The 27,676-nt window shown below is 35.6% G+C and overlaps 1 protein-coding gene across 4 annotated transcripts in view; it reads right to left on the reverse strand.

The window, feature by feature from the left end:
- Positions 1–2,254: 2,254 nt before the first annotated feature.
- VEZT (vezatin, adherens junctions transmembrane protein) overlaps positions 2,255–27,676 on the reverse strand; it is a 32,463-nt gene continuing 7,041 nt past the window's right edge. Inside the window, exons 2-12 of one of the 4 annotated variants that reach the window (XM_015812736.1) lie at positions 24,963–25,079; positions 18,788–18,877; positions 17,546–17,721; positions 14,980–15,255; positions 12,352–12,501; positions 11,530–11,677; positions 9,900–10,231; positions 6,935–7,128; positions 5,932–6,032; positions 3,812–4,016; positions 2,255–3,438 (exon numbers count right to left, since the gene is read on the reverse strand). In XM_015812736.1, coding sequence (XP_015668222.1) covers positions 2,921–3,438; positions 3,812–4,016; positions 5,932–6,032; positions 6,935–7,128; positions 9,900–10,231; positions 11,530–11,677; positions 12,352–12,501; positions 14,980–15,255; positions 17,546–17,721; positions 18,788–18,877; positions 24,963–25,079 — 2,307 coding nt within the window. In that variant the 3' untranslated portion in view covers positions 2,255–2,920. Of the gene's footprint in view, positions 3,439–3,811; positions 4,017–5,931; positions 6,033–6,934; positions 7,129–9,899; positions 10,232–11,529; positions 11,678–12,351; positions 12,502–14,979; positions 15,256–17,545; positions 17,722–18,787; positions 18,878–24,944; positions 25,080–27,676 lie in introns of all 4 variants that reach the window. The other 3 variants (XM_015812728.1, XM_015812721.1, XM_015812715.1) reach the window with 3 other exon arrangements.

Here is a 27,676-nt window from a genome sequence, read left to right on the forward strand (position 1 = left end):
GTGCAGCCTTCCGCTCAGCAACTAAATGACCTCCAAGCAGACTACAGAGCTCTCTGTTTGCAACTGCTTTTTGAAAAAACCCACATTGCTAGTCAGCTCAAACTACTTCAGACAGCTGCCCAGAACTCTCCGATTGCAATTGCCATTAATTAGCTTAAGAGTCTCCAGCCAGGCACCCAGAGGAAGATGGGGGAGGGGTTTACAGAACTGTCGACTTGCAACAGTAACAGAAATGGAAGGGACCTTGAGGTCATCTAGTCTAACCCAATGCTCTCACAAGAGAGTATTCCTGATAAATGCCCATCCAGTCTCTTTTTAAAAACTTTCAGTGATGGGGCACCCACAACTTCTGGAGGCAATTTAAATTTAAAACCTACAAACTACAGTAATATATGCTAATCTCCAAAATAAAAGCAAGGAAACGCAACATTATAGAACACTTTGTGTAGATGCTGGTTAGCATTTTCTGTATTTCACATGCCTGAGTTATAATAATAATAATAATAATGATAAAGTTGGAAGGGACCTTGGAGGTCATCTAGTCCAACCCCCTGCTCAGGCAGGAAACCCTATACCATTTTGGACAAATGGCTGTCCAGTTTCTTCTTAAAAACGTCCAGTGTTGGTGCATTCACCGCTTCTGGAAGCAGGTTTCTACAAGCAAACTTTATCTTTGCAAAGTAGTGTACTTACAAACACAATAGTTTGCGAAGTTCAGTACTTAAAAAGAAGAGGTTTCCAAAGTGCTATAGAGCAGAGGTGTCAAACTTGCAATGTCACGTGACGTGTCACGACTATTGCGACTTTCCCCCCATTGCCGGCAATCGGGTGGGTACGGTTTTGGCATGATGCATCCGGCCAGCAGTTTGACACCCCTGCTATAGAGTAACGAAATTTTTTTTAAAAAAAAATACTTACAGAAGCAATTCTAGCACTCCAGTCCCTTGGCGCAGGTTGCAAAAATCACCGGCTCTTGTTTGGCCATGTGACCAGGGACAAAAAAACCCGACACCCTTCCAGCTTCCGGAAATTGCATTCGTAACCTGAACAGCACAGGCAACTCACAGAGTTAAAATGGCCACTGCTTGCAGCAGAGATTGAATCTAAGTCAATGGCTACAGAGGCCTCTTTTTGATCTATTTGTGAGGTGGAAAAATGGATCAAATGCTCTCTAGTCATCCCTCTTCGTCACTAATGAACTTCAGCCCTGGTGAAACATTTGTATCCATGGAGCATTCACATATTAAAGCTTTCAAATTTTAATTTGTTCTGTTGTTCTAATGTAGAAAAATGGACTTATATCACAATCCAAAACTTTAGTTACTCCCTGAAAAACATGTTCAGCGTTTTAGCTTTAGATATCTTGGTGATCAGGTACAAAATAAAATATGGGAAATATCTGTAATGTTTGTAAAAAATAAAGTCAAAGTGCTTGTATTTAAATTTGTGCAAATGTTATCAAATTATTTACTATATTGTTACACATATGGTATATTTTTATCTTCAACTTTTTGTTAAAATATCGGATATATTTCTTTTTTGTCCTAAAGCTGTTTAGGATTTAATATTGATATACCTCATAGCCTCATATCGTAACATAACTACTTTAAGCTAAAGACCAAAGAAAATACTAATGATATGTTGCCATTTCTAATTATAAACTGGTATCAATTATGAGTTATCAATTCATTTTATCAAAAGCAGATAGGAAACAAAAACAAAGCACAGATTCTCCTGATTTTTAAACACTCAAGAGAGTTTTGAAAAATATAAAGGTAGTACACAATATATACAGCAGTTTTCCAAGTTTAATATAGGAATTAGTCTTGACTAATTTTACTATGCAAAAATGAGAACTAAGCACAATTTATCATAAGCCCATTTGATTTATTACTTTAATAAAAGTGAATATTTGGCAGTTGCTGACTACTCAGTATTGATACAAGCCTAATCTAACCTTGCTTGCTTTTTAGGATGTGCAATCTAATTCATAAAGCATGTATTATTAGGCTCTAACCTTATATTAGCAAAACAGTCTAATGTTGTTTAACGACAATAGTGTTGAATAATTACTAATCTTATGAAATATTCAGACTAAAAAGAAAAGAAATTGAATTACCTGAATAGAGAGTATCTGATATAAAACAAATATATAAACTATTACAATCAAGTAACAGTAAGTTTGTAGAAGAAACAAAATTGCTTTTATTCATCAAAGAAATTAAGAGAAAGAGCAAAGAGGAAGACTGGTTCAAAATTTGTTTAATTTTTCTCATGTACAAATAGGGAAGTGAATAGCTATCATAAGGAATAGGTTGGAAATTTAGTACAGAGAAATGTTGCAAATACATGATAAATTCAAAGTATTTTCTCCAGTCAGAAGTTAACATAGGCAAATGATTTAATCCCTTGCTATCATACATCAATAATGGATGTGATTTTTTTAATTTCAATAGGATACATCTTAGTATAGAACCTTGATGACGTAATGGATCAACAAAACCTAGTGATATAAAGCAGAATCAATAGAAGAAATAAAGCTGGTATGAGACCCACAAGAAATTGTTAAATAATGATTTCAAGTATTTTTATTTAAATTAATGTTGCTATTAAGGAAACAACAAATAATTTTCTATTAGGAAAAAACCCTCATAATATAAATAAATAAAATATTAATAAAAACACTTAGTCACCTCCGGCAGCAGTAAGAATTGTACTGTACATCTTGAGTCTGGCTTGTATTTGCATTTGTATACATTTCAAAAGACTAGTAAAGGCCAACTATATAATATGACTTTAACAATAGATACACATACCCCTTTGTCATCCATTGCTAAATTCTGATTTTCTTGTGCCCCTTATCTTGCTTTCAAGTCAGCAAAGCAAATTTAAAGTGAGCTTTACAATATGTCTTTTTCAGTCATGTATTTTCTGTTTTTTCAAAATTGTCCTCATTCTCCTGAATTTCCATTGCTTCCTCGTCTTCTCCAAACATCTGTTCTTTCATGGTTCTAAATGTGAGGGATTTGGCAGCAACCTGTGCTGCTAAACCTGATGTGAAATTAAAATCTGTGGATATATGAAGTTCAGCCAATCTTTGTTTGATGGAAGACTGTTTATTTTCGGATGGTTCTATCATACTTACTCTACCCACAGCACTTTGTTTAGATTCCTCACCTTCTCCGTTGCACTGGGAGCATGTTCTTTTTTCAACTTCTGGCGAGGCAGCAATGGCAACAACATCATGTTCATTCACTCCAAGGCCATCAAATAAATATTCCACCTTTCCTTTTTCATTTTTGGGAACATTCATTTTGTGGTCAGAAATGGTTTCTTCTAGATTTTCATTTTTGCTACAATCCTGCTTGTCTCTGTCTGAATTTTTAAGTAATTCCGAATTTGGTACACAGTTCTCTAAAGTAGAAGTGTTCACTGCAGCTTAGTAAAGAGAAAAATAAAATGAATACTTTGAGTAACAAATACACAAAGTTTTGGTTTAATTTTTTTAAAAGAATAAATAAAATTTGTATTTTACACAGATGATGTAAGACTATAAATGCTGTAAATTATATTTCCTCTTAAGAAATAATAGAACACAACATGATAAATTGTATATAGATTTCTTGTATATAATCAGATTACATCATTCAGAAATCTGGTGAACAGAAATTAATTTATAAAATACAAATTCAGGTAAGTTGGAAAAATTGGAATAATTTGCTATATAAATGAAGACTGCAAATACATCATGATTTATCGTGATCTGTATTAAAGATAGTTACATATTGAAATTGTTATCATTATCATCCACCTTGATCACTAAATAGCAGTTGTTTCCACTTTTGTCTTTCTGCCTCTGAAGCTTTAAATCCCAACACAGATTTCAGTTCCTGCAATACTCTCTTGGATTCTTCCCTTTCACATTTTTGTCTCTGTGTGTCTTCCAGAGAAAAGTAATAAAAATCATCTCTCTTACACTCGTCCATATCTGTATCATCAACATATGCTTCAAGTTCCTGAAGAAAAGTGAACAAATACTTGGTTTGAGTTAGATATTACCATATCCTGCAAATTATTAACATTCTTGATCATCTATTAATTTATATTTTAAAGAAGCAGATTTCAAATGGAGTTAAAATTCCAAAGAAATTTTCTGAAATACTTATTTCTAGAATTTATCATCTTAATCCACAAGGAGTGTAGGCAATGTACACCATTTAGGTGATGAAAGAAATATAAGCAAATATCTAATATGTATTATTCTGGCATCAGTGGCTCCACTGTGATCAATCTTCAAAGACCTTCTAGAAAAGCCAAGGGACTTAAATAACTATGTAGGGTTTTATAGGAAATAATCAGCACTTTAAAATTCACTCAGAAATACATCAGGAATAAATGGAATTTCTAAGAATGCCCAGTAAGCCACTGTATTTTTGAACCAGCTGTAGTTTCCAGACAGTCTTTAAGAACACTTCATGTAGAGCAAGTTACCACCATCCAGTTGCAAGATGATAAGGGCATGAAAGTCTATCCTCAGTGCATCCTGTTCCCTTAAGGCTGCAATTAGTGTACCAATTGAAGTTGGGCAAGGCTCCTTATTGTCATAGCTTCTATCTGCTCCTCTAGCAGGATCTGAGTCTAGAAGAATCTCCAAGTTATGGACCTATCTCTCCAGGGGAGCACAACCTCACTGAGAGTCAAAATTGATATTACCTTATCTGGAATTAAGAGGCTTCTGAATTAACAGTCGCTCTGTCTGATTTGGGTTGAGTCCAAGTCTGAACCTGATTCTCCTCATTCATTCATTCATGCTTCCATAAACCCTATTTAACCCAGGGTGAAATATATACCAGAGAATCATCTGTATTCTAATAATACCTTACCCAAAACTGGCATATTACTCAACCCAAGCAAGATGATAGTCAAGGCAAACTAAATTCAGTTCAGTTATCTGTGACCAGATATACTATATTGTAGATATACAGATGCAGACTACAGAATTTCCAGTGACTGAAATCATAAAACAATCTACTCAAAAATTGTTCACTATTTTCATTTTTTATATAAATTAAGTTCCTATTACTATAATAATTGACATTCAATTTTTTTAAAAAATGCTCAGTCTTAATTTTTACCTTCAGTCCTGGGAATAAACACTTTTCAGCCAAATACTAAGTTTAACTGGCATTAATATTATAATTTAAATTATAATATTATAATTCTTTTTAAACACTAGCAGGAACAATTATTTCTTTTGCTAATATATAGCAAACATAGCAGGGTATAAGATGGAATTCATAACAATTTCTATCCTGTTAATAGATACAGGTAGTCCTCAATTAGCAATCACAAATGTAACCAGCAACTTTGTTGTTAAGCAAAGCAGTCAATAAGTGAAACTGCAATTGTGCTTATGATCTTACTTTAGCTTTCCTTTACTGTGTGAACGTGTGAAGTGCTCCATGAAGTGGCACCACTAAAACACATATTTGAGGAGTGTAATTTTGCATATTTGAAGTGCAATATATCTATTTTAAATTCCATAATAGACAACTAGGAATACTTGCTGAACATATTCATAAATAGTGCAAAATAAAACATTAAGCAAGATTTGTCTCTTTTCCACACAGAATATGATATTTTTCTCTGCACTACCATCCAAATAGGAAGTTATTTGTTACACAAAAGATGGGAAATTCTGGGAGTTGATATGTTACACAATACTGTTTCTGAATTGAATAGAAAGGCAGGATGCAAGCTGAGAAATATGCACTTCATTGATAACACACTTAATCCCTCCTCCCCTAAAAAAAAATGTTGCAAAAATTGTAGCAGTTATTAACAGTGATTTTCCTATCTATATGCATAAAGAATAATCTCTACATTTTATTTTGTGAATAAAACCTTTATAGAATTTTATACTTCGATTACCTGTTCTTCAGGAACAGGGTCTTTGTCTTCTATATGCACCGTTGGCTGCGTTAAAGGTACCGTAGTGCAATGCTTGTTTTCACAAGATGGTTCAGATTTACCTGGAGGTAAAAAGGTATATCACAAGATTGGAATATTTGGAATAACAATGTAGAAAGATTTTCTTAAGGAGATATTATGATCTGTTCTGTTCACAATCATCAGCTTTGTTTATTACGATCTATATTTCTTCCTGTTTTATTCTTGTTTTTCAATGTAATCAGAATTAGAATATTTTAATTAGACTTGGTGCAGATACTGTACCTAAAGTCAGGAGAGCTTTCTCAAAAGGCTTTATTGTATTTAATATTCCAGTTTGTTTTTAAATTGGTCTTCTTGGCTGACTTGTGATTTGAGTGAAGAGAATAATGGGCTGTATACATGATCTAAGACTTGTGAGTATTATGTCTTAATAACTTTCAGTTAAGAACAGCTTAATACAGCAAATCTATTACTGCAGGAGGTATAGTAAATGCTAGATTCTTATTTAGTTATAAATATAGAAATATTAATAAAGTGCTTTGGAAAGTAGTAAAATACTATTCAAGTTGACTCCTGCAGCAGATGTCAATTTAACTTCATCATCTGAGCTGACTGGAGTACAACTATTCAATTGAATTTAAAATTAATGAATCAGAATTCTATACATTCCCTCAGATTAAACCTTCTTATTGAATTATAACCCAACTGCCACAAAACAAATTTTAGCTAGGATTAGATTATTAGTAGATGACTACTACTATTTTAAAATTTTATCTGCACAGAAAATTTATTATGAATGCCTTTAATAATATCCTAATGTCAGATGATACATGTTGTGCACATGCATGTGTGCACACACATTCATCAGAAGTGAGGACATTTCCTTTTAGATCTAACCCAAAAAACATGGCTTTACAGATTCCTCTGTCCTAAATTTTCAATCTTTGTTATACGCATTTTCATACCTATGAAAATGGCATACCTTTTTTATCTGAATTTCTTCGAATCATTTTTTCCACCTGAGAAATAGCTTCTTCCCAACAACTATTGCTAGCATGCATGTGAGGCTGAATCAGTTTCAATTTTTGATCTGCAATTTGGTAGGCCTCCCAAATTAATTCTGGACTTTCCTTGGAATTCATAACCTTCTCAAGTTCATCCTCAAGAATTATCATTCTGTAAAAACAAAAAAGGAAATCTCAGACAACACTTAGTGGATGCCTAATAGTTTTGATTAGTAAACAAAGGTTATTAGCCTATTAAGACAAAAAGGTATATAAATTTGCATACAAATACCATGGGAGATTGCAATGTAAGATGATCACAAAATCAACTTTTATGGTAAATAAGATGTTAATATACAAAAAACTAAATCATGAACAGTAAGGAACAAGCAGTAAAGAAATACATATACTAGTATTTGGTAGAGCAGCCATGAAGGCATTGGAAAAAATATTCAGATTTGTCTATACCAGTGGTGGCGAACCTATGGCACGGGTGCCAGAAGTGGCACTCAGCCCTCTCTGTGGGCACGCACGCCATTGCCCCAGCCCTGCCACCCCCCGTGGCCCCCTTCTCACCAGCAGCCCCGGTGGAAAGTCGCCCTGGGGGCAGCCTGCGCGGAGCAGCGCAGTCAAGGACATGGCAGATAGGCAGCGGGGACAAGACTCCGCCCTCATGCCCCATTGTGTACAAATGCTGCTGTGGGGTGCGGACAGAGGACATGGCTACCATAACGCTGCTGGGCCACCTGGGCGATTTGCTGTGGCAGGCCGTGGAGGTGGTGGGTAGCCCTGCAGGCAGGAGAGGCGGGGGCAGGGTAGGGGCAAGGTGGTTTTTGGGCACTTGGTCTCTAAAAGGTTCGCCATCACTGGTCTATACCGACAAATATCTGAACAGTACAAGCAATGGTATTCCTTGTGACACTCTATGAAAGTGAAAGTTAAACTTTGAAGAAACAGGATAGGACTTGTATGGACACTTTTGAACTTTGCTGTTAGAGAAGATTCCTGAGAATCTTCTGTGCACAGCCACGAACACTAAACAATGGGTCGTCAAACAAATCAACCCCAAGTTTTCAGAAATATTTGTTGAGGCACAAATAATGAGGGTCTCCTAACCTATTAAATAAACACCTAGATCTCTGGAGAAGCTCTAATAGTGGCAATGGGTGCATTATTGGAAGACATGAAAGGCAAAGCTAGGGACAGATTGTGATGAATAAAATTTATCTATAGTGTTGCTAAGAATTGACGGCAACATGATGGAACATAATCACAAAAGCATTTGGAAGGGCTCAAAAACTGAAAATTAACGCAAGCATTGGAAGTAGCAAGTTTTGCTTCTTATACTGATTATGAGCTAGGTTTCTTAGAAAGGTTAGAGATAAGTCCTTAAGTTCCTAACAAAATGAAGAACTATATACATACATGCTTTTCCTTATACATAAGGGGTTCATATCTCTTTAAATTGTTAGGTAAGTCTTATGTGAATTATGAGAGTGTTCAACAAAGTGGTCAGCAATGTAACACCTGCCATACATAAAGTCTGTTTTTATTTAAAAAAATAACTAAAAAGTGAAGATATATAATCAAATCAGATTTTTATGCCTTTGAATCAGTCTTGTCTCATGATGACAGCCTGGACAAGTCTATAAAGTTTTCTTGGCAACATTTTTGTAAGTGGTTTATCAATGCTTTCTTCTTAGGGCTGAGAAAGAGTGACTGGCTTTGTGCCTAAAAAAGACAGGACTAGAACCCATGATCTCTGGGTTCCTAGTCTGGTAGGCTCTCATTATATATGTTACATATAAGTAATAATAATAATAATAAAGTTGGAAGGAACCTTGGAGGTCATCTAGTCCAACCCCCTGCTCAGGCAGGAAACCCTATACCATTTCGGACAAATGGCTGTCCATTTTCTTCTTAAAAACTTCCAATTTTTGGAGCATTCACCACTTCTGGAAGCAGGTTGTTCCACTGGTTAATTGTTCTAACTGTCAGGAAGTTTCTCCTTAGTTCTAGGTTGCTTCTCTACTTGATTAGTTTCCATCCGTTGCTTCTTGTCCTGCCTTCAGGCACTTTGGAGAATAGTTTGACTCCCTCTTCTTTGTGGCAGCCCCTGAGATATTGGAACACTGTCATCCTTCTCTTCATTAAACTAGACATACCCAATTCCAGCAACCGTTCCTTATGTTTTAGCCTCCAGTCCCCTAATCATCTTTGTTGCTCTTCTCTGTACTCTTTTTAGAGTCTCAACATCTTTTTTACATCGTGGTGACCAAAACTGGATGCAGTATTCCAAGTGTGGCCTTACCAAAGCATTGTAAAGTGGTATTAATACTTCACGTGATCTTGATTCTATCCCTCTGTTAATGCAGCCTAGCACTGTATTGGCTTTTTTGGCAGCTGCAGCACACTGCTGGCTCATATTTAAGTGATTGTCCACTAGGGCTCTAGTCCACTAGTAATTGTTGATACCTGTATAAGTGCATGATATAGAATTATTTCAGAAAAAGATTTATTAAAGTCAGTGAACTGACCTATAAGTAAGCTGGCAGAGAGTTGCATTGTCAGTTTCCTCCAAACAAGTGAATTAAAATGGCTGGCAATAATAATTCTGAAGGGTTAATATGAACTATACTGTTGATGTATCCGACCACAGAAAAGTGGTTGAACAAAAATAGTACTACATTTGTATTTCTTTAGTGGAGTACCAATTTATGGTGAAATTGGCTGTCAGTAGTAATCCATCAAGCATTTTACACATAAGTCTCACACATAGAAGAAAAAATATTAATTGGATTAATTTAGAATAACAAGAATAAGGAAGTAACAGTAATAACTATCTCCACCAAATGGTAAAATTGATATTGAGTGATTTTTTAAAAGTACAACAACTAAAACTAGAATTATAACTATGAGAAATTATTTGTATGTTTAACTTACTCATTCAATAGGGCTTTTAGATGGAGTTGCAAACTGCGCACAGCAGTGTGGAGATGGCTTAGGGATCCTGATTTTGGTTTAGCTTTGACTGGACGTTCCAAGTAAGATTGATGATGTGTTTCAAAATACCGGTAAAATTCATAACTCCGTTTAAGTTCTTCTAAACAAGCAGCATGAGCATGTGGCAGACCTTGAATTATATCAGAAAAGATACAAAGAGGCAAACTTTCTGGTGTAATCAGGCTCCTGAGAGATGCATTAGAGGGAGATAACAGAAGAAGTAGTCGCCTAAAGAATTCAGAACTTTGACCGACCCAAAGCTGAAATAAAACCTAAGAAACAAAAGGAATCAATCATTATCTATTTTTCCTATTTTCCCACGAACAGTATATTTAAGCAAAGCAATGACAGTCTATCTTGAATGGGAGAGGTGGAGCAAAAATATTTTAAATAATTTAAATTAAATAAATTATCTTGAATTAAATATTGACCTAGCCATTAGAACTATGCTTATCACTTTACTCTATCCCCCCCCAAAGGCTAATTCTTTTGGGGCAGAGATTTAACCCCTGCATATACAGGTAGTCATTGCCTTATGAGTTCATAACTGCTGTTGCTAAGTGATATGGTCATAAAACACCTCAAATGATGCCAATTAGTGAAAGCAATTCTGGCAGTCCTGGTTGTTGTCATTTAATAAGGACAGTACAGGTTTGTAAGCCTCACATGACCATGGCTTCTTACTTCCTGCTGGCTTCCCCAATGACTTTGCCTGTGGGAAGCTGGATGGAATCGTCAGGCATAGTGATCATGTGATCACAATTCACTGTGATGTAATCTCAGGGTGGGTGCCAAGCACCCAGACTGTGATCATGTGATCCCAGGGATGGTGACAACTGAAATTACAGGGACCTGTCATAAATACCATTTGTTCAGTGCTGTCATGACGTTGAATGGTTGCTGAATGAATACTCCTACCATAAGGACTAGTTGTACAAACATAATAAAAAATGAGGTAATCTTACATACATTATAAATTATCTGTAATTTATTTCGTATGCTGAGTTTCTTTAGTACAATAGTACATGGGGAAAATTATTTTTTTGTTATCAGTTTATACTGAAAATTAAAATACTCTTTCATAATAAAATCATGCAAAATATTACTTATCCGCTAAAATGTATTATGTTATAGTGGCTTAATTGTGAACATACAAAGTACATCCAAAGGTTCTTCTTGTAAATTGGCATGGATAACAAATTATAAACATTCCTATATGACTTATTCAGAATGTTATGAAAATCAGGAACTTGTGAAAAGCTAAAGAAAGAAATGAATGGATTGGTTCCATGGTTTGATTCAAAAGACTAGGCTTACCAAATTATAATGGCAAGTTCAAGCATGAATGCCTGCTCATACTATAGCTATGAGTCATGATTAGGGTTATTCAGACCCGAACCATACTATGTCTTAGCATAAACTGCAAACGCATTCAAAGGAAGTTACAAAAATCATATAAACCTAATGCATTTTAAACTTTAAAATAATAGTATAATTCAGTTTAGCTTCTGCAGGCTGAAAGCAAAGACAGAATAGTTGATATATGATCAGTGAAATGATACTAGATTACCTTTAATGCAGGCAAGCTGAAGCCATCTGTGAGGTTGTGTGCTTCTTCTTCAGACACTTGCTCTTCATTTAATCCCAAACCAAGCTCCTTAAAAGGCACCACACATATGTAGTTTGTGACATTGTCACTCTCAGAATTCAGTGGGTAAGTTTACTTAGCGTTAAGGTTGTTAAAGAACCTTTTGCATCACATGCAATATTGACAAATATTATGTGGAAAGAAATAATTTATCTACTTTATAAAATTAAACAGCCAACCATAGAGTTGCAGATGAAACAATTTAGATTTAGTTCGAACAAGTTGCTGGAGCAAAAAACAAACTGGGCAAAAGATTGTGAAATAAGATAATTTGAGTGATTCCACAGATTTAATCGACTGAACATTTGAATGATTACAGTTATAATCATGTTACAGTCACACCAAACTCAGGGATTTCAGCTTGAAAATCCATTAGCAGAGAATCAGGATCTCAGAATTTCTAGTTCAAAAACTGAACAAATTTATTAGTTACCTAAGTCCAATTATATGCATACTAAGACTCATAGTCTAGGCCCATGAATCTTATATGTGACATAAAATGCCCACTCAACAAAGATAGATGAACTTTCTTTTTGAAAAAGATGTATGGATAATTTGTCAGTGAAAATAGACTGAATATAAAACAGCAAGATGATCAAATTGAAAGGAACTTTTAAGAGAAAAGGTGGAATATAGAACTGTTAAGTAAAAACGTGGCAGTTAACCAAATTCTTCTTACATAGCAGCCAGTCATTGTGATATGCTAATTTCCTCCTCCATAATATATTATTTTTAAAAGGATATTGTTTAAGCATATACAAGGTAGCAAGTCTTGAAGCTCTGAAGTTGGCTCTTACTGATCGATACACAGCTTTTCGAAGACCAATCAGATGCTGACAGGGATGTTGTCCACCTTTATTATATGGGCAAGCAGCACTAACCCTGTCAAGCAAACTTGAAAAGTAAAATGTGATACAACTGTACAGGTGTCCTAAAGAATGCTAAAAATATAAATATAAATCAATAATTTATCTAAATTTATAGAATATATCTTCATATATCTCGACATACTGTTTCAATTTACAAATTGAAATATTATGTAGCAAATAAGCCATTTACTAAAATATTGACAAAGGTTAAAATTTAAATGAAAATGCACTGGGAATTGGATTTCTACTTTTTTTTCTTTTCAATTCTGTAAAATCAACAGTTCTGAAATTCTTAATTTAAGACCTATTAATTTGGTTCTAAACTGCAAAATGGCTTTAAATTTATTTGGCAATGCTTAAAATAATAAAATTAACTATACAGTTAAACAAAAAATGGATTTACTTTTAAAACAGGCACTCTGTTTCTATCTGAAAATAATTTCTAAGGGATTCAGATTAATAAAAGCTTTTGGGGGCAGGCATGAAAATTGATTCAATTTCCTTTCTATATGTATAAAAACAAAATGTTTTGGATTTTGGTATATATTTTTATACCTCTGTATCATAATCATTCATCCTGAAATATCTCTGCTTTTCGTTCACCTTCAAGGATTACTTTTTACATAAGTATGGATAAATATGTTTGCCTTGTTAGACCATTCTTGAAATGGGAAGAACATACTTTCACATTAAGCCTATTATTACCATTTATTGAAAGTGGCATATATTACTCTCTTTTTTAAATGGAATGTGAAATTATAAGCTAATATTGTCCCATTATTTTAAAATTCAAATATCTAACAAGAAATAGTGAGTTTATTCTACCATATCATCAGGAATGCCATGTTAAAACTAATCGCAACAATTTTAAAAAATATTATTTCATAGACTTGTGAAATATTTACCTTGCAGTGTTTATATATTGTATGGAAGTGTAAGAAGCATATACAACATTGTTCTATAACAACTGCTTGCAATCTGTTTCTCTCTGAAACTATTGTGTGCAATATTACTTTCTAGACTTTTATGTGAAATGAAATAGAGGGCTTCTATTGCTTAAATTTTATGATGTTTGATTCTTAAAATTAAAACATATGCACCATCAATTTATGACATTTTTTTCCTCCTAGCATTTTCTTTAATGTGCAGGGTCCACTTTTTTTCAGATCAAACAAGTGTTGAACCATTGGTTGCGACAGGAACTGACTAACTTGGCTTGTCGTCCTAATCTGACATCGTGGGCTGAGAGAAAATCATCGGCCCAAAGTCATCCTGCTGGCTTACATACCTAAGGCGGGACTAGAACTCAGTCTTCTAGTTTCTATCTTGATGCCTCAAGCACCAAACTGTCTTTCAATTTTACTGAGGTTAACATACATGCCCCTTCTTATGGTATTCTCACAATAATGTTCAATGACAACAGAGAAGAATCTCTTTCATATTGTAGCTATACTTTTTAAAACACCATGCTAACAATAGGATTAACATTCTTAACTGTATATTTATTTTATCAAGAATGAACTTGGGCAACCTTATAACAACCTTATAACAAGCCTGAATATTTAAAAGAAAATGCATATTTGGTAAGTGCAATGCAGATTTATTATCCATGGTTAAGAGAACTGAAAGCAGCTACAGTTTTTAAACAAAGTTACCGTATTTGAATTGGCAAACAACAGTTTATTATCTACATGCAATTTAAAATAAGTGATCAATGTGTATGGAAATGTATAAGAAAAAGTTGAAAAATTAGAACTCTTTTTTGAACCATTCAATTTAAACTTAAATTTTACAGCTAATTTTTTCCATTTAATTAGAATGCATACTTGAGAAAAACCTGTTATAAAAATGAATTCCAAAAAATGGGGGGGGGGGGAATATTCTCATGGATGGTTCAATCTGTCAAATAATCTATAATAATAATTATTACACTGGAAAGTCAATGTGCTCATATTTGTGAAATGAGAAACAAATCTTAAAAATGTACATTTTTTTGTACATGGCATATTTGTATGTTAATATAAAAATATTTCAGTGTGTATTCATACATGGAAAACATCTGTAGTGAAGGCCTAGTCCATTACAACTCAATAATAGGTAGCTAGAAGCTTTACTATAAATTTTAGGAAGAGGCATACACATAATCTTATGTGTGTATTGTATTTGGTATTCACATTTCAGTAGTCAAAGAGTTTACTCATCCTTGTCTCTCTTAGATTCGATCCAACGAACACTAACTCAAGTCTCCTTGACTGAAATGTTTATACTGTTTAGAAATTCTGTCAAAAGTTAAGATGGCAAATAATAAATTTGTCCTTGTTACAATAATGTATCACCTTTCTATACATATAGTATGCTTGATTTGAGGGCCAGGAATTCACTTGTTATATCTGATAAAACTGAATAAATTTTAAAAATCTGAGATTGAATTTGAAAGGAAAATTATCTTCACCATTCATTAACTTAAGATTTAACAACTGGGTGCAAATCAATTCAGACTCACAGAGTAAATCCCCTGGAAATTACTTCAGTTTCTTGAATGAGTCGCAATGCTTTCCGCACAAGGTTAGTGAAGGCGCGGCAATTAACCATTACATCTTCTAGTTGGAGATGACATTTTTTAAGAGACATTTGTAACTTTGCAATTCGTGTTATGTCCAAACCTCGCATAGTTATGTAAACCAAGAAAACTACTCCCAAAATTAATCCAAGGAATCCACTCCATAAAGAAGGAATCATCACCAGTGTGCTGATGAAGAGAAATAATAATGAAATATCCCTGCAAAAAAAAATATACACATCTAAGTATGGCTTGATTTTCAAAGTTACAATTAATGATCCAAGATTCTATTTTTTATTTAAAAGCAAATTAACACACATACTTCATCTCTTCCTTTTCAAAATCTTTAAAATGTGTTTCCTGAATACCAATCCATTCCATCAGTCAGATAGATTGGTAGTGCTACTGACTAAGTGTGAGCAGCTATTAACAGCCTTGAAATGGAATCTTTTAATATTTCAGCTTAAAAGGTGGTTTTGAAATTGGTTGGATTTCAGCCTAAGATTTCCACATAGAACATTTTTCAAGTGCAAATATAACTCTCATTTTAAATTGAAGCAAAATCAACTGGGCTTATTTGCAAGTAGATGTATTTCAATGTTAATAATTAAAATTGAAAACATCCATGCGAAATAAAAGTTGAATTTAAGTGATTACATTTTAATTTTCATATGTGAAATATGTTGTCTTGGCTTATAGTACTGCAGTACAATTCAACTACCTCTAGCCATTCCTATCACTAGCACAGACTGAAAAATTAACTGCAAATTTCTACTAACATTCACATATAGGGAAATGCACTTTGTTCTGGATTTGATTTGTATTCTTTTCAGTAGATTTCTCAACTAATTAATCATCTCCAGCATATTTTCTTGTTTTTAAATTGTCTTAATTTATTAACCAAAGCTTTTTCTAATAACACTACTGATTAATGTTAACAATAACAAGATATAGACTATTTAAAATGTATTTAAAATACATTTACTGGTCAAATACATACTTTTAAATGTATGATATACAAAGTATTGTTCAGAAAAGAAAGCTAGTAAATAAATGTACAGCTTTCCAAGTTCTATATACAGGAGAAAAGTGGGACTATATGTAGAGAGCTCTCTTTCTCTTTATCCATAGAATCTCTGTTAACAAATGAGGAGTCTGCAGAATCAGGATCCCCATTCATATAAAGAGATAAGCCACTTATCCCCACAGAGAGAAACTAAAGTAGGATGAAACAGCATTCTCAGCAAAAGGACTTACTCTGAAGAATTTACCTGAGAGTAAGATATAACTCAATAACTGTCTGGTTTGGCGCTGCAACCAAACAGGACAGATACAGACTTCAATGGATAGTTAGAATGCAGAAAAAATAATTGCAACCAGCCTACCTTCCGTTGAGGATCTGTATATTGCATGAACCAGAAAGAGGGCTGAGAAAATATCTACCCCTCACATCCTGGACATAATCTATTTCAACTTCTCCTCTCAGGATGCCTCTATAGGGCATTGCATGCCAAAACAGCCAGACATATAGTTTTTTACTTCGTGCCTTCACTCTGCTGAACACTCTCATCTTTTCTCATCATCTCATCTTTCCTACTATCTTCTTCCTACTGGTTTCTTATGATTTATTAATTGTTGTTTATTATGATCTATGACCTATTACTTGCTGTTTATATGTCTACTCTGAGCTTATGCATTGGAAACAAATTTCTTGTGTGTCCAATCACTCTTGGGCCAATAAATAATTCTATGATTCTATGATATATTTAAATAGTAAGCAATCATAGATTTCCTTGTATTTCCAGCTCAACAGCAATGTCTCTTATGATCAATTTTATAAGCAAAAGTTAAAAAACTGTTCAGCACACCAAGGATTTCTTCCCAAGTTTCTATTTCATTTTACATTTGATAAGTAGTGCTAAATAATCCCTCACCAGCACAGCAGCAATGTATTCACTTTTACCTAGTTTGATGCTTACTTATATCAGATTTCTTCATTGTTTATTTCTGTGAATAAACACATGCTTACATATATGCAAAAATATAAGTTTGTGTGTGAGAATCTTAATCTTCATTCATTTAATATTAAGTTTTTGCTTAACTTTTCTTTGGAATGAAACCTTTGGTTAGAACACATATAAACATACATGCTGTCACATACATGTGTCATATACATGCTGCTGGGAGAAAAATGTTCTCCAGGAACTGGTAATTCTAACAAAAATAGAAAAGATAGGTAGTGATTGGAATTTTAATGTTTCTAATTTTTTTTTAGGGAAAGATGTCATAAATTCAGGCTCATTTGCCTGTTGGGAAAATATGGTAAAGCAAAACATACTCCTGCAAATTAGCATAGCCAATACCAAAATCAAGAGATAGGATATAAAACAAAAAGAGAAAACAAACTAAATAATATTTCTATTCGCTGGGAGGCCATGTGTGCAAATACACTTTCTCTAACAATATACATTATACATTCACATAACGTGCATGTGGCTCAAGCCAATACCAAATATTAGGAGTTGCTAGGGAGCATAGTGTTGGAAGATGTCCATATTCCTGCTGCTTGAGCTGTCCTGCAGACAGGATACTAGGATCAAATAGTTCAATCAGTTCAACATCCTCCTGTAGCAGAACTTCCTGTTGCAGGATGGCGCAGAGTGCATCTGACCGAAAACCAACATCCTTAAAGCAGAGGGAAGTAAAAAACAGCATCAACCGATCACGTTCATGCACAAAAGCATTAAATTTAAATCATTTTTAATTCTGTATTTATTACATACATAGTGCTACAATATACGGTATATATATTTAATTTAGTCATCTCTCATAATCTTCTCCTAGAGTGCTTATAACTTTAAATTTGCACAGAAGAATGGGAGGAAAGAAGAAAAAGTAAGTAATATGCAGCTGTCTGTGTTGAGGAAAATTGAGAGGCCCATGAGTTCCCGAAGCAAATATTTAAAGTCTCCAACTGACTAGTTAGAGAATTTGGGTGCTAGAAAGAAAAATGGCAGCTTTGTACACCTCCTGTTTTAGGCTCTGCCCCTAATGTAGCAATACTGTATCAGGAAAAACAAATATTTGTGCCAAAAATTATAGCAGCTCTGGACCTACTCAGCCTGTCTGATGGGTTTTCATTTCAACATAGCCTTTTATTTTCAAGGATCTAGAGTTCAAAAAAGATACACAGGCTATATACCCAGCAGTAACTCTATAGCATTTTCTCTTAACAGTGCTTGCCTCATCAATTGGTAACATTCCACAGTGGAAATGAATAACTGAGGCCGGAGACAGGAATATGTGTAGAAGTGATTATTTGAAATAGGACTCAAAACCAATTGCCAGCAAACTGCTCTTCTAACATCAATTTTTGGATGAAATATGATTTGCAAGATTTTACATGTATAGAAAGATCTGTTTTAGTATTAATACCGTATTTATTTTGAAAACAAAAATAAAAGCTACAAAAACTAAAAGATATACTTATTAGCAACTTCATAAAAGAGTACTTATGTTCCTAACACATATAAAAATGATTCTTAAACAGTTAAGACTGTTTTAGTTCCCTCACACATTACCTTCTATTCAGATTTAAACACCAAATATTTTAGTTTGCAAACTACAGCATGTAATATGGTCAACAAATGCTTAATAATAATAAAAATAGTAAGGAATTATATACACAAATATTAAGGAAGATGGGTGAATTGCTTGAAAGGAAAGTGAGCTGGTAATAACAGGTACTTACCAATTGATGAAGTATATCATGTCTTTTCTTATATAGGGAAAAAGGAAGCCAGCTTTTTAATATCTCAACTAGGTTTGACAGGATGTCTTTCTGTAAAGAATTAAAAACTGTTTGGAGCCTTAAATATATAAACAGTCTTCATTACTTTCATCTGAAGATTATTTGCATTCTAACCAAGTTCAAAGAAACCATACTGTAAAGCAGGCATGTCAAACTGCCGGCCCATGGGCCGGATGCGTCACGCTGAAACCACGCCAGCAATGGGGGAAAAGTCGTGATACATCGCGCGACGTCATGTGATGTCGCGAGTTTGACATGCCTGCTGTAAAGCAAGCAGGCCATTACATATTAGAGATCAGTGTATGGATTTTTGGCAGCATACCACATTAATGTATACCAAGTCAAGTAGTTTTTAAAATCATAAACAGAGCACTGAAAGTGTTTTTTTATAAAATATTACATTAAAAAATAATATATTATCTACTTTACAATTCAATAAGACCTCAGCATCTTTAAAATAAAATCTTATTTTAGAATGGTGTTTAAATGTCAATTAGTTAGCACTTGAAAATACGGCAAGCCAATATTCTCTCAATATATACCTATAATAATTATCCCCTTATTATGTTATTTATGTATCTTGGAATGAAATCCTTAGATATAATTCAAACTGAAAGGATAATGACAAGTATTCTATTTATGCACACACAAAAATACAAGATGGATCATGTCTCCCAAATAATACTCTCTTTGGAAGAGAACACCTCTTGTCTTCTGCCTGAGACAAGTTGCACTAATGCACATAAATTGTATGTCTATTTTATGGAGAGCTTGTCCACACTGTACATAAATGTCCTTGTAAGACCCATCACCACCCATCACAGAGTATTCCAAACCTTTATAAATCATCAGAAATCATGAAAGTTTGTGCAATTTTGTATTTTGTAATGGTCTTTAGAAAAGATTGACTACAGACTCACAATCTTCATCATCACAGGGGCCAGGTGAGTCCCCAAGATGCAACACTCAGTCTGCAGTGCCTCAAATCTTCATCATCATCTCTCAGTAAGTGCATTGTTCAATTTTGCATGCTAAATTCATATGTACCGTAGATATATTGCTGTATTTGAAAAGGGGGAAACAAGCCCTGCTTCCTGTCATCAGTTTTGTGACTCCACTATCAATCCTAGAGCCTAGGTTCCCCAAATACCATTACCTAGTATCAGATACAAAATGAGCCCATCTAAAGGAATTTATCAATGAGAACTTACAGAAACGTTTCATCTGTCCTACTACTTCCCCTGCTAGTCCTTTTTATCTTTTTTTGTTAATGAACAGGATGGCTTATTGTAATGTATGATTTATTAGATCTAATAAATCGAATTTTCTCAAGAGCTCATGGCAGCACACATATCATTCTTAATCTATTTTTTCCTCATAACAAATCTGTGAGTTATATTGGGCTATGAGATAGTATCTAGTTCAAAATCATTTATGCCAGAAGGTGGATTAAATTTGGGTCTCCCTGGTGCTAATCCAACAGGTAGAATCCATTTCTCTTTAATTATCTCCCATTAGGAGGCTTTAACACAGTGGTTCTCAACCTGTGGGTCGGGATCCCATTTGGGGTCGATCGACCATTTCATGGGGGTCGCCAAGCAAGGCTGTCCGTCATTTTTTTTGTCTGCCATTTTTTCCCCCTTTTCCGGCGGGTGCCTTACCTCCCTTGGGCTGGGCCAGCTGGTGGTCGGCCTGCTCCGTCTCTGCCGCTTGCCAGCTACGCCTCGGCCGGTGCAGGGGGCGGAACCATGCATGCGCAGCGCTCCCGGGCAGGGAAAGTCCTCAACTTACGACCGGTTGGGTAGTCCTCGACTTACGACCGGTTTAGTCCTCGACTTACAACCGGTTGGGGTCGCATTAAAAAGGTTGAGAACCACTGCTTTAACAAATTGTTTTTAAAAACAGTTCCTAACCTTGCTAAACTAACCATAACCAACGTATCTTATAAAGAAGGGATGTGATCACATGCAGTTGCCCATGACTTTTGCTATCCTGTCACTTATCCAACCAGCCAGAAATATCGTTCTTTCTACTGTTTAATAAATCCCAAGACCAGACAGATAGTAAAGATTTTTATAACTTCCACAGGAAGTTAAGTCATTTGTAATTTAAAGAAAAGTTTTCTGTAAAGAAAATAAAAGAGAAAAAGAGATTAATGACTACCAGACCAATAAAGCTGTTGAAGGTTTACTGTTTCCAGGGGAAACCAGGGGGAGCTCTCTTTAAGTAATTGTGAGTGGGAAGAGGGCTAAAGTCCCACTGAAGAAAGAAAAGTACAGCCATGGGAAAAATCTACCCAATGCAAGTAACTTTGTAAAAAGCTAAAGAAAAGAAAGGAAAATGATCATATATGGCTAGCCCAGAGGAGAAAATCCCACTTTGAGAATGTCAGTCAACCAGCTTAACTAACCCTCTTATCTCTACTTAGAACAGTGGTTCTCAACCTTTTTAATGCCGCGACCCCCAACCGGTCGTAAGTCGAGGACTAAACTGGTCGTACGTCGAGGACTAAACCGCTCGTAAGTCGAGGACTAAACCGCTCGTAGGTCGAGGACTACCCAACCAGTCGTAAGTCGAGGACTTTCCCTGCCCGGGAGCACCGCGCATGCGTGGTTCCGCCCCCTGCGCTGGCCGAGGCGTAGCTGGCAAGCGGCAGAGATAGAGCAGGCCGACCACCAGCTGGCCCAGCTCAAGGGAGGTAAGGCACCCGCCAGAAAAGGGGAAAAAAATGACGGACAGCCTTGCTTGGCGACCCCCGTGAAATGGTCGATCGACCCCAAATGGGGTCGCGACCCATAGGTTGAGAACCGCTGACTTAGAAACTGAATGTAAAGGTAGCATTATTCATATTTAGTTAAACTACTTGAATGAAACACTGTATTAGGGCATATATCAAGACCTTTTTTTGCCATACAATTCTATAAGCAACAAACCATTTAGGGAGAAGAGGCCTAAAAAAAAGAGGGGAGGGAAGTGATATGTAGTGATAGTTCCAGCTAAGAAAAGAAGAGAATCAACAGCAGGGCAAATCTAGCAATCACCAAGAAAAATGAGAGTGGGGAAAAGAACCTGATGCTTTTAGATCAAAAGGGAGAGGAAACTGAAAATAGAGAGAGCAAAAATATAAGGAATGAAGCTGACTGTAAGAACCGGTGGTTCCCAAATTGAAGAGAACAGTTATGTCAACAAAGGTCACATCCTTTCTAAGGAAACTGAAAGAAAGGTAAGATTCTGTTCACCTATTAAGGTCAGAGAAAAAGCCTAGAATGTGTAATTAAGTGCTTTGTTTATGGACGCTACAGTACACAAGTCTATGTGTATATGAGCTTAGACCTGCTTTCAATAAACTCATCTTGCTGAGCCGTATCGGGAAATGTTCTGATAAGTAGGCTTAATCCTGAATGAGAGTTAAATGTCTGCGAGATGAGATTTGTCTTGAGGAGCATGATGACAAAGAATTAAATCTAAAAATATAATGTTGGAAAGTTTTTGAACTAGTTTGGAGCAAAGAGATACAGATAGTCCTCAACTTACAATTATGCATTCAGCAGTCTTTCAAAGTTGTGACGGTGTTGAATGAAGGGACTTACAATTAGTCCCTAACGTTATGGTTGTTGCGATGCCCCTGCAGTCACCATCTGGGTGCTTGGGAACCCATTTGCACTTAGAATTGGTTGTCAAATGCTCTATGATCATATATTTGCAATCTTCCCTGCTGGCTTTTCCAAAAAGTCAGTGGGGAAGCTGGCAGGAACTACACAAATTGTCGCCTGGTGAGAAGGACTCCCTTTTGCCTCTGGGGACTGACTGAAAATGCTCCATGCTGAAATCCAAGTAGAATCTTCAGCTCTGTATCTTTTTACATTTGTATTAGTCTTTATATTTTTTCTCTTCAAAATTATAAGAAATAAATTCATCGAAAAAAGTTTTAGAAGAGTAAGAAAAAGAAATAAAAACAGACAATTAGTAGGTAGCAATATTTGTCATATGCTGACTATATTTTCCATTTTTGCTTTTTAAGAATGGGGAGGCAGGTGATGCAGGGTGGTAGTACGGTGCCATCATTTCCAGAATGATTGGCTTATTTTCAGAGTTTGGATAGAAGATATATTTGTTTGTTTTTCTGGCATATTAAAAACAAATGAGGGTTTACACATTTGTTCACAGTTGTCCATCATTGAAAAACAAAAGGAAACGGCAGGTTCATTTTTCAGCAATTCAGGAAAAAAAGGTATCAGTTTGACAATACACGTATTAAGGAGATACAAAAATGGTATGGTATGTTATTTTTAGCCAGGGCTTTTTTTGTCATAGAACGTTCAGAACGGAGTTCCGGCACCTTTTTTGGATGGAACCTTGTAGGGTAGGCAAGGCGGGTTGTATGACGTGTGTGAGTTCCGGCACCTTTTTTTTCTTCAAAAATAGCACTGTTTTTAGCTAATACTGTATATTATGTTCTCCACAGAAGAATTTAGAAATTATGCAAAAATGAAATGTGATACTTACTGTGCTTATTACATTGCAAGCAAACAATCTGTAAGATTGTTACTGTGCCTGTTAGCCTAATTTTATTGACACTGCTCCCCACTCAGACTCATCCAATGAAGGAGAATATTTGTAGCAGAGGGTTGACATGAGGGGTCCTTGGTGCTCTCTGAGCTTGCTTGTTTTCTTGCCAACATTTCATTATCCTAACTAGGTATCATCACTAGCACTGATGATGTTACCTAGTTAAGGTAATGAAACATCTGCAAGAAAACAGGCAAGCTCAAAGAGCACCAAGGACCCCCCACTCAGACTCTTCAAACTATTATTACAGATTGTACATGATATGGATGTCACCAATCCAAACCCCAAGTTCAAGCCCAGACCTTATTGAACTGGGTATGCTGCAGATCCTTCATTTTCAAGATATAGTCACAGTGGCAACTCTTTTTAAACTTCTTATTTCTGTATTTTTTTAGATTTAGATTTTTTTTAATCCTGCCTTAATTATTTTTATAAATAACTCAAGGAACATAACCTACTACTCCTTCCACCTCCTATTTTCCTCACAACCACCACCACCTGAGGTGAATTGGGTTGGGACAGAGTGACTGACCCAAAGTCACCCAACTGGCTTTCACGCCTACGGTGAGATCAGACTTCACTTTCTATTTGGTACCTTAATCACTAAAATAAATTGATTCTCTTCTTTTTCTTGCAATCCATCGGAGTTTTCATCATCTCATCTTATCTCTGCTACAATGAACAGACATAGTTTTTACTCCAAATATATATTTTAAATTAAAAGCCTTCAGACTGAACTTAATGTAAACAATAAGCTTATTTTTAACTACAAGAAAATGACAGGGAATTAGATTCCAGATTTCTGATCTATAGTCTCACACGATAAGTATAGTTGCTATTTTGCTTAAAACAAAAACAGAAACCTGCAGGGGTTGTATTATCCATGGGAATTTCTGTTTTAGAATTGTAATGCTAGAACCCAGGAAAAAAAATACCTGAAATTAAGAACCAGTAATTTTGTGGGTAATTTTATACCATGTAGATACCTTGGCCATGTGGCAAACCCATGTGGACTCCATTTCTGCCTGCACTGTACTGTATCACCAACCAGAGAATAAATAGACACATTGCAAACAAAGCTTAGGATCCATAAATTCCAATAGAAATATATTTGGGACTACCACTGATCATACTCAAAAAAGCAATTACATAAAGGGATCAAGAGTTCTTTAGAACTTTTGATTGGAATTTCTACGTTTTTTTCTTTTCCAGAAATATCCTTTCCTTTTCCTGAATTCTACATACATACATACAAACATATTTTCCAGTCTAATTAATGATTCCAATCTAATTAATCATGGCCATTTCAATAAGACTTTGATACCTGAGGTTTTTCCTTTCCTTTCCTTTATTTTTGGACTGTGGGCCTTAAGGCAATGAAAACAGTACTTTGGTAATAGTTGAATTGGAATAGAAAAATATGAAAACTGATAGAACAGGGAAAGTTTCATAAAGAAAATGCATTTTAAACAGATACCTGTTATCAAAATTTTCACAGATTATATAGTGTATAACACTACCTACCTACCTCCTGAATAACACTTACATCCATATCTTTTGATCCCTCTTTGGATGTGCATTCTTCTGACTTCTGCAACAATGGTGAGCATATTTCAAAATCAGTGTGTCCCAGATCCTGTAAGTACTGATAAAGTGGTGAATTCTAAAATGAAATGAAAAAAGCTACTTATTTCTGTTTTGTTTGTAAACAAGAGCTGAAATTAATTATTATAGTTTACTGAAATATTACAAAACATTAAATGAAAACAATGCATCTCGGAAACAAAAATCTCAAGAAATGACACTGGTGAAGCTACTTAAAAGCCAACTGCATGTTTTGCTATACAACGGCAGCCTTGCGGAAACATAAATGGAATCTAGTTTAAGTAGAAGAAAACTTGTTTTCTATTGGAACTACAGGTAGTCCACAACTTACGACCACAATTGGGAACAGAACATCCATTACTAAGCAATGCAGTCATTAAATAAGTTGCACCCAATTAAGCAACCCATGTGGATGTTAAGTGGATATAAAGATCCTGGAGCACTGGGGAACTACCAGAAGACTGGAAAAGAGCTGATGTAGCTCCCATCAGGAAACTACACACCAATCGGCCTGACTTCAATACCTGGGAAGACTCTGGAAAAAATAATCAAGCAACGAATCAGCGAACACCTAGAAGCAAACAAAGTCATTACCAAAAGCCACCATGGGTTTGTCAAAAAACAGATCATGCCAGACAAATCTTATTGCATTCTTTGACCAGGTGACAGAATTAGTGGACCAGAGGAATGCTATGGATATAATTTACTTGGACTTCAGTAAGGCATTTGATGAAGTAGACCACAACCTACTACTTGATAAGATAGAAAAATGTAGGTTAGACAGCATCACCACCAGATGGATTCGTAGCTGGTTGACCGGCCGTACTCAGCGTGTGGTCCTCAATGGAACTGCATCTACATGGAGGGAAGTGTGTAGTGGGGTGCCCCAGGGCTCTGTTCTGGGCCCAGTGCTCTTCAACATCACCAACGATTTGGACGAGGGGATAGATGGGGAACTCATCAAATTTGCAGACGACACTGGCAGGAATAGCCAACACGCCAGAAGATAGGCTTCAGATACAGAAGGATCTTGATAGACTTGAACATTGGGTGCTATCTAACAAAGTGAAATTCAATGGTTCTACATAAGGTTCTACATTTAGGCAAGAAAAATGAAATGCACAGGTATAGTATAGGTGGTACCTTGCTGAATAGTAACAACTGTGAGAGGGATCTTGGAGTCCTAGTGGACAATTACTTAAATATGAGCCAGCAGTGTGCTGCAGCTGCCAAAAAAACCAACACAGTGCTAGGCTGCATTAACAGAGGGATAGAATCAAGATCATGTGAAGTGTTAATACCACTTTATAATGCCTTGGTAAGGCCACACTTGGAATACTGCATCCAGTTTTGGTCACCACGATGTAAAAAAGATGTTGAGACTCTAGAAAGAGTACAGGAAAGAGCAACAAAGATGATTAGGGGACTGGAGGCTAAAACATATAAAAAACGGTTGCTGGAATTGGGTATGTCTAGTTTAATGAAGAGAAGGACGAGGGGGGACATGATAGCAGTGTTCTAATATCTCAGGGGTTGCCAGAAAGACGAGGGAGTCAAGATATTCTCCAAAGCACCTGAAGGCAGGACAAAAAGCAATGGATGGAAACTAATCAAGGAGAGAAGTAACCTAGAACTAAGGAGAAATTTCTTGACAGTTAGAACAATTAACCAGTGGAACAACCTGCCTCCAGAAGTGGTGAATGCCCCAACACTGAAAGTTTTTAAGAAAAGACTGGACAGCCATTTGTCTGAAATGGTATAGGGTTTCCTGCCTGAGCAGGGGGTTGGACCTTCAAGGTCCCTTCCTCCTCCTCCTCCTCCTCCTCCTCCTCCTCCTCCTCCTTCTTCTTCTTCTTCTTCTTCTTCTTCGTAGTATTAGTATTATGTGAATCTGGTTTCTCCAATGACTTTGTTTGTGAGAAGCCTCTGGAAAAGTCACAAATGGCAATCACATGATCCTGGGATGCTGCAACTGTTGTAAATATTATTATGATTGCCAAGTGCGTGAATTTTGATGATGTGACTGTGGGAATCCTGCAATGGACTAGTTATAACTTTTGAATGGTCATAAGTTGAGGACTTACCTGTAGACCTATTCCTGAAAGGAGGAGTCCCTCCAATGAGATTTAGAAGTGCATAAAAGCCTTTGGAAAGGCTTTCTTAAGCACAAAAGTGAAAAAAAATAGGCAGGACATTTATGATAGCTTTTCTGGATAAATCAAACATGACTAAATGAGCTAAATCTATTTTATTGTAAAGCTACATTAATAGAATCTTGCAAGTCTGAAAGTACAAAATTTCCCATTGTCATTTTTAACTGTGTGATCCATTAGGGCAGGTCCTGCCTAATTTTTTCTCTCTAATCATTAAGCCTTGGGTGGGGTGGGGAGGCTCATGCGCACTTGACTGCTTTCTAGAAACATCTTCTCCCTCCTTTCCCCAAGTTCATTCCCATAGTCCATTACAGACTAGGGATGTTTCTAGCTATTTTTAGACGATCTTAAAAATACAACCATACAACATATACTTAATTTTCATACTAGTAACTGCCTTTCATAAATTTTACCATTGCAACAGGATAATGGATAAATGCCAAATCTCTCAGTTAGCATTTCATATTATACTTTACTGAATTAGTTTAACAATGGAATAGTC

Source organism: Protobothrops mucrosquamatus, unplaced genomic scaffold (assembly GCF_001527695.2).
Source record: "Protobothrops mucrosquamatus isolate PMUCROS unplaced genomic scaffold, P.Mucros_1.0 scaffold_65, whole genome shotgun sequence".
NCBI lineage: Eukaryota > Metazoa > Chordata > Lepidosauria > Squamata > Viperidae > Protobothrops > Protobothrops mucrosquamatus.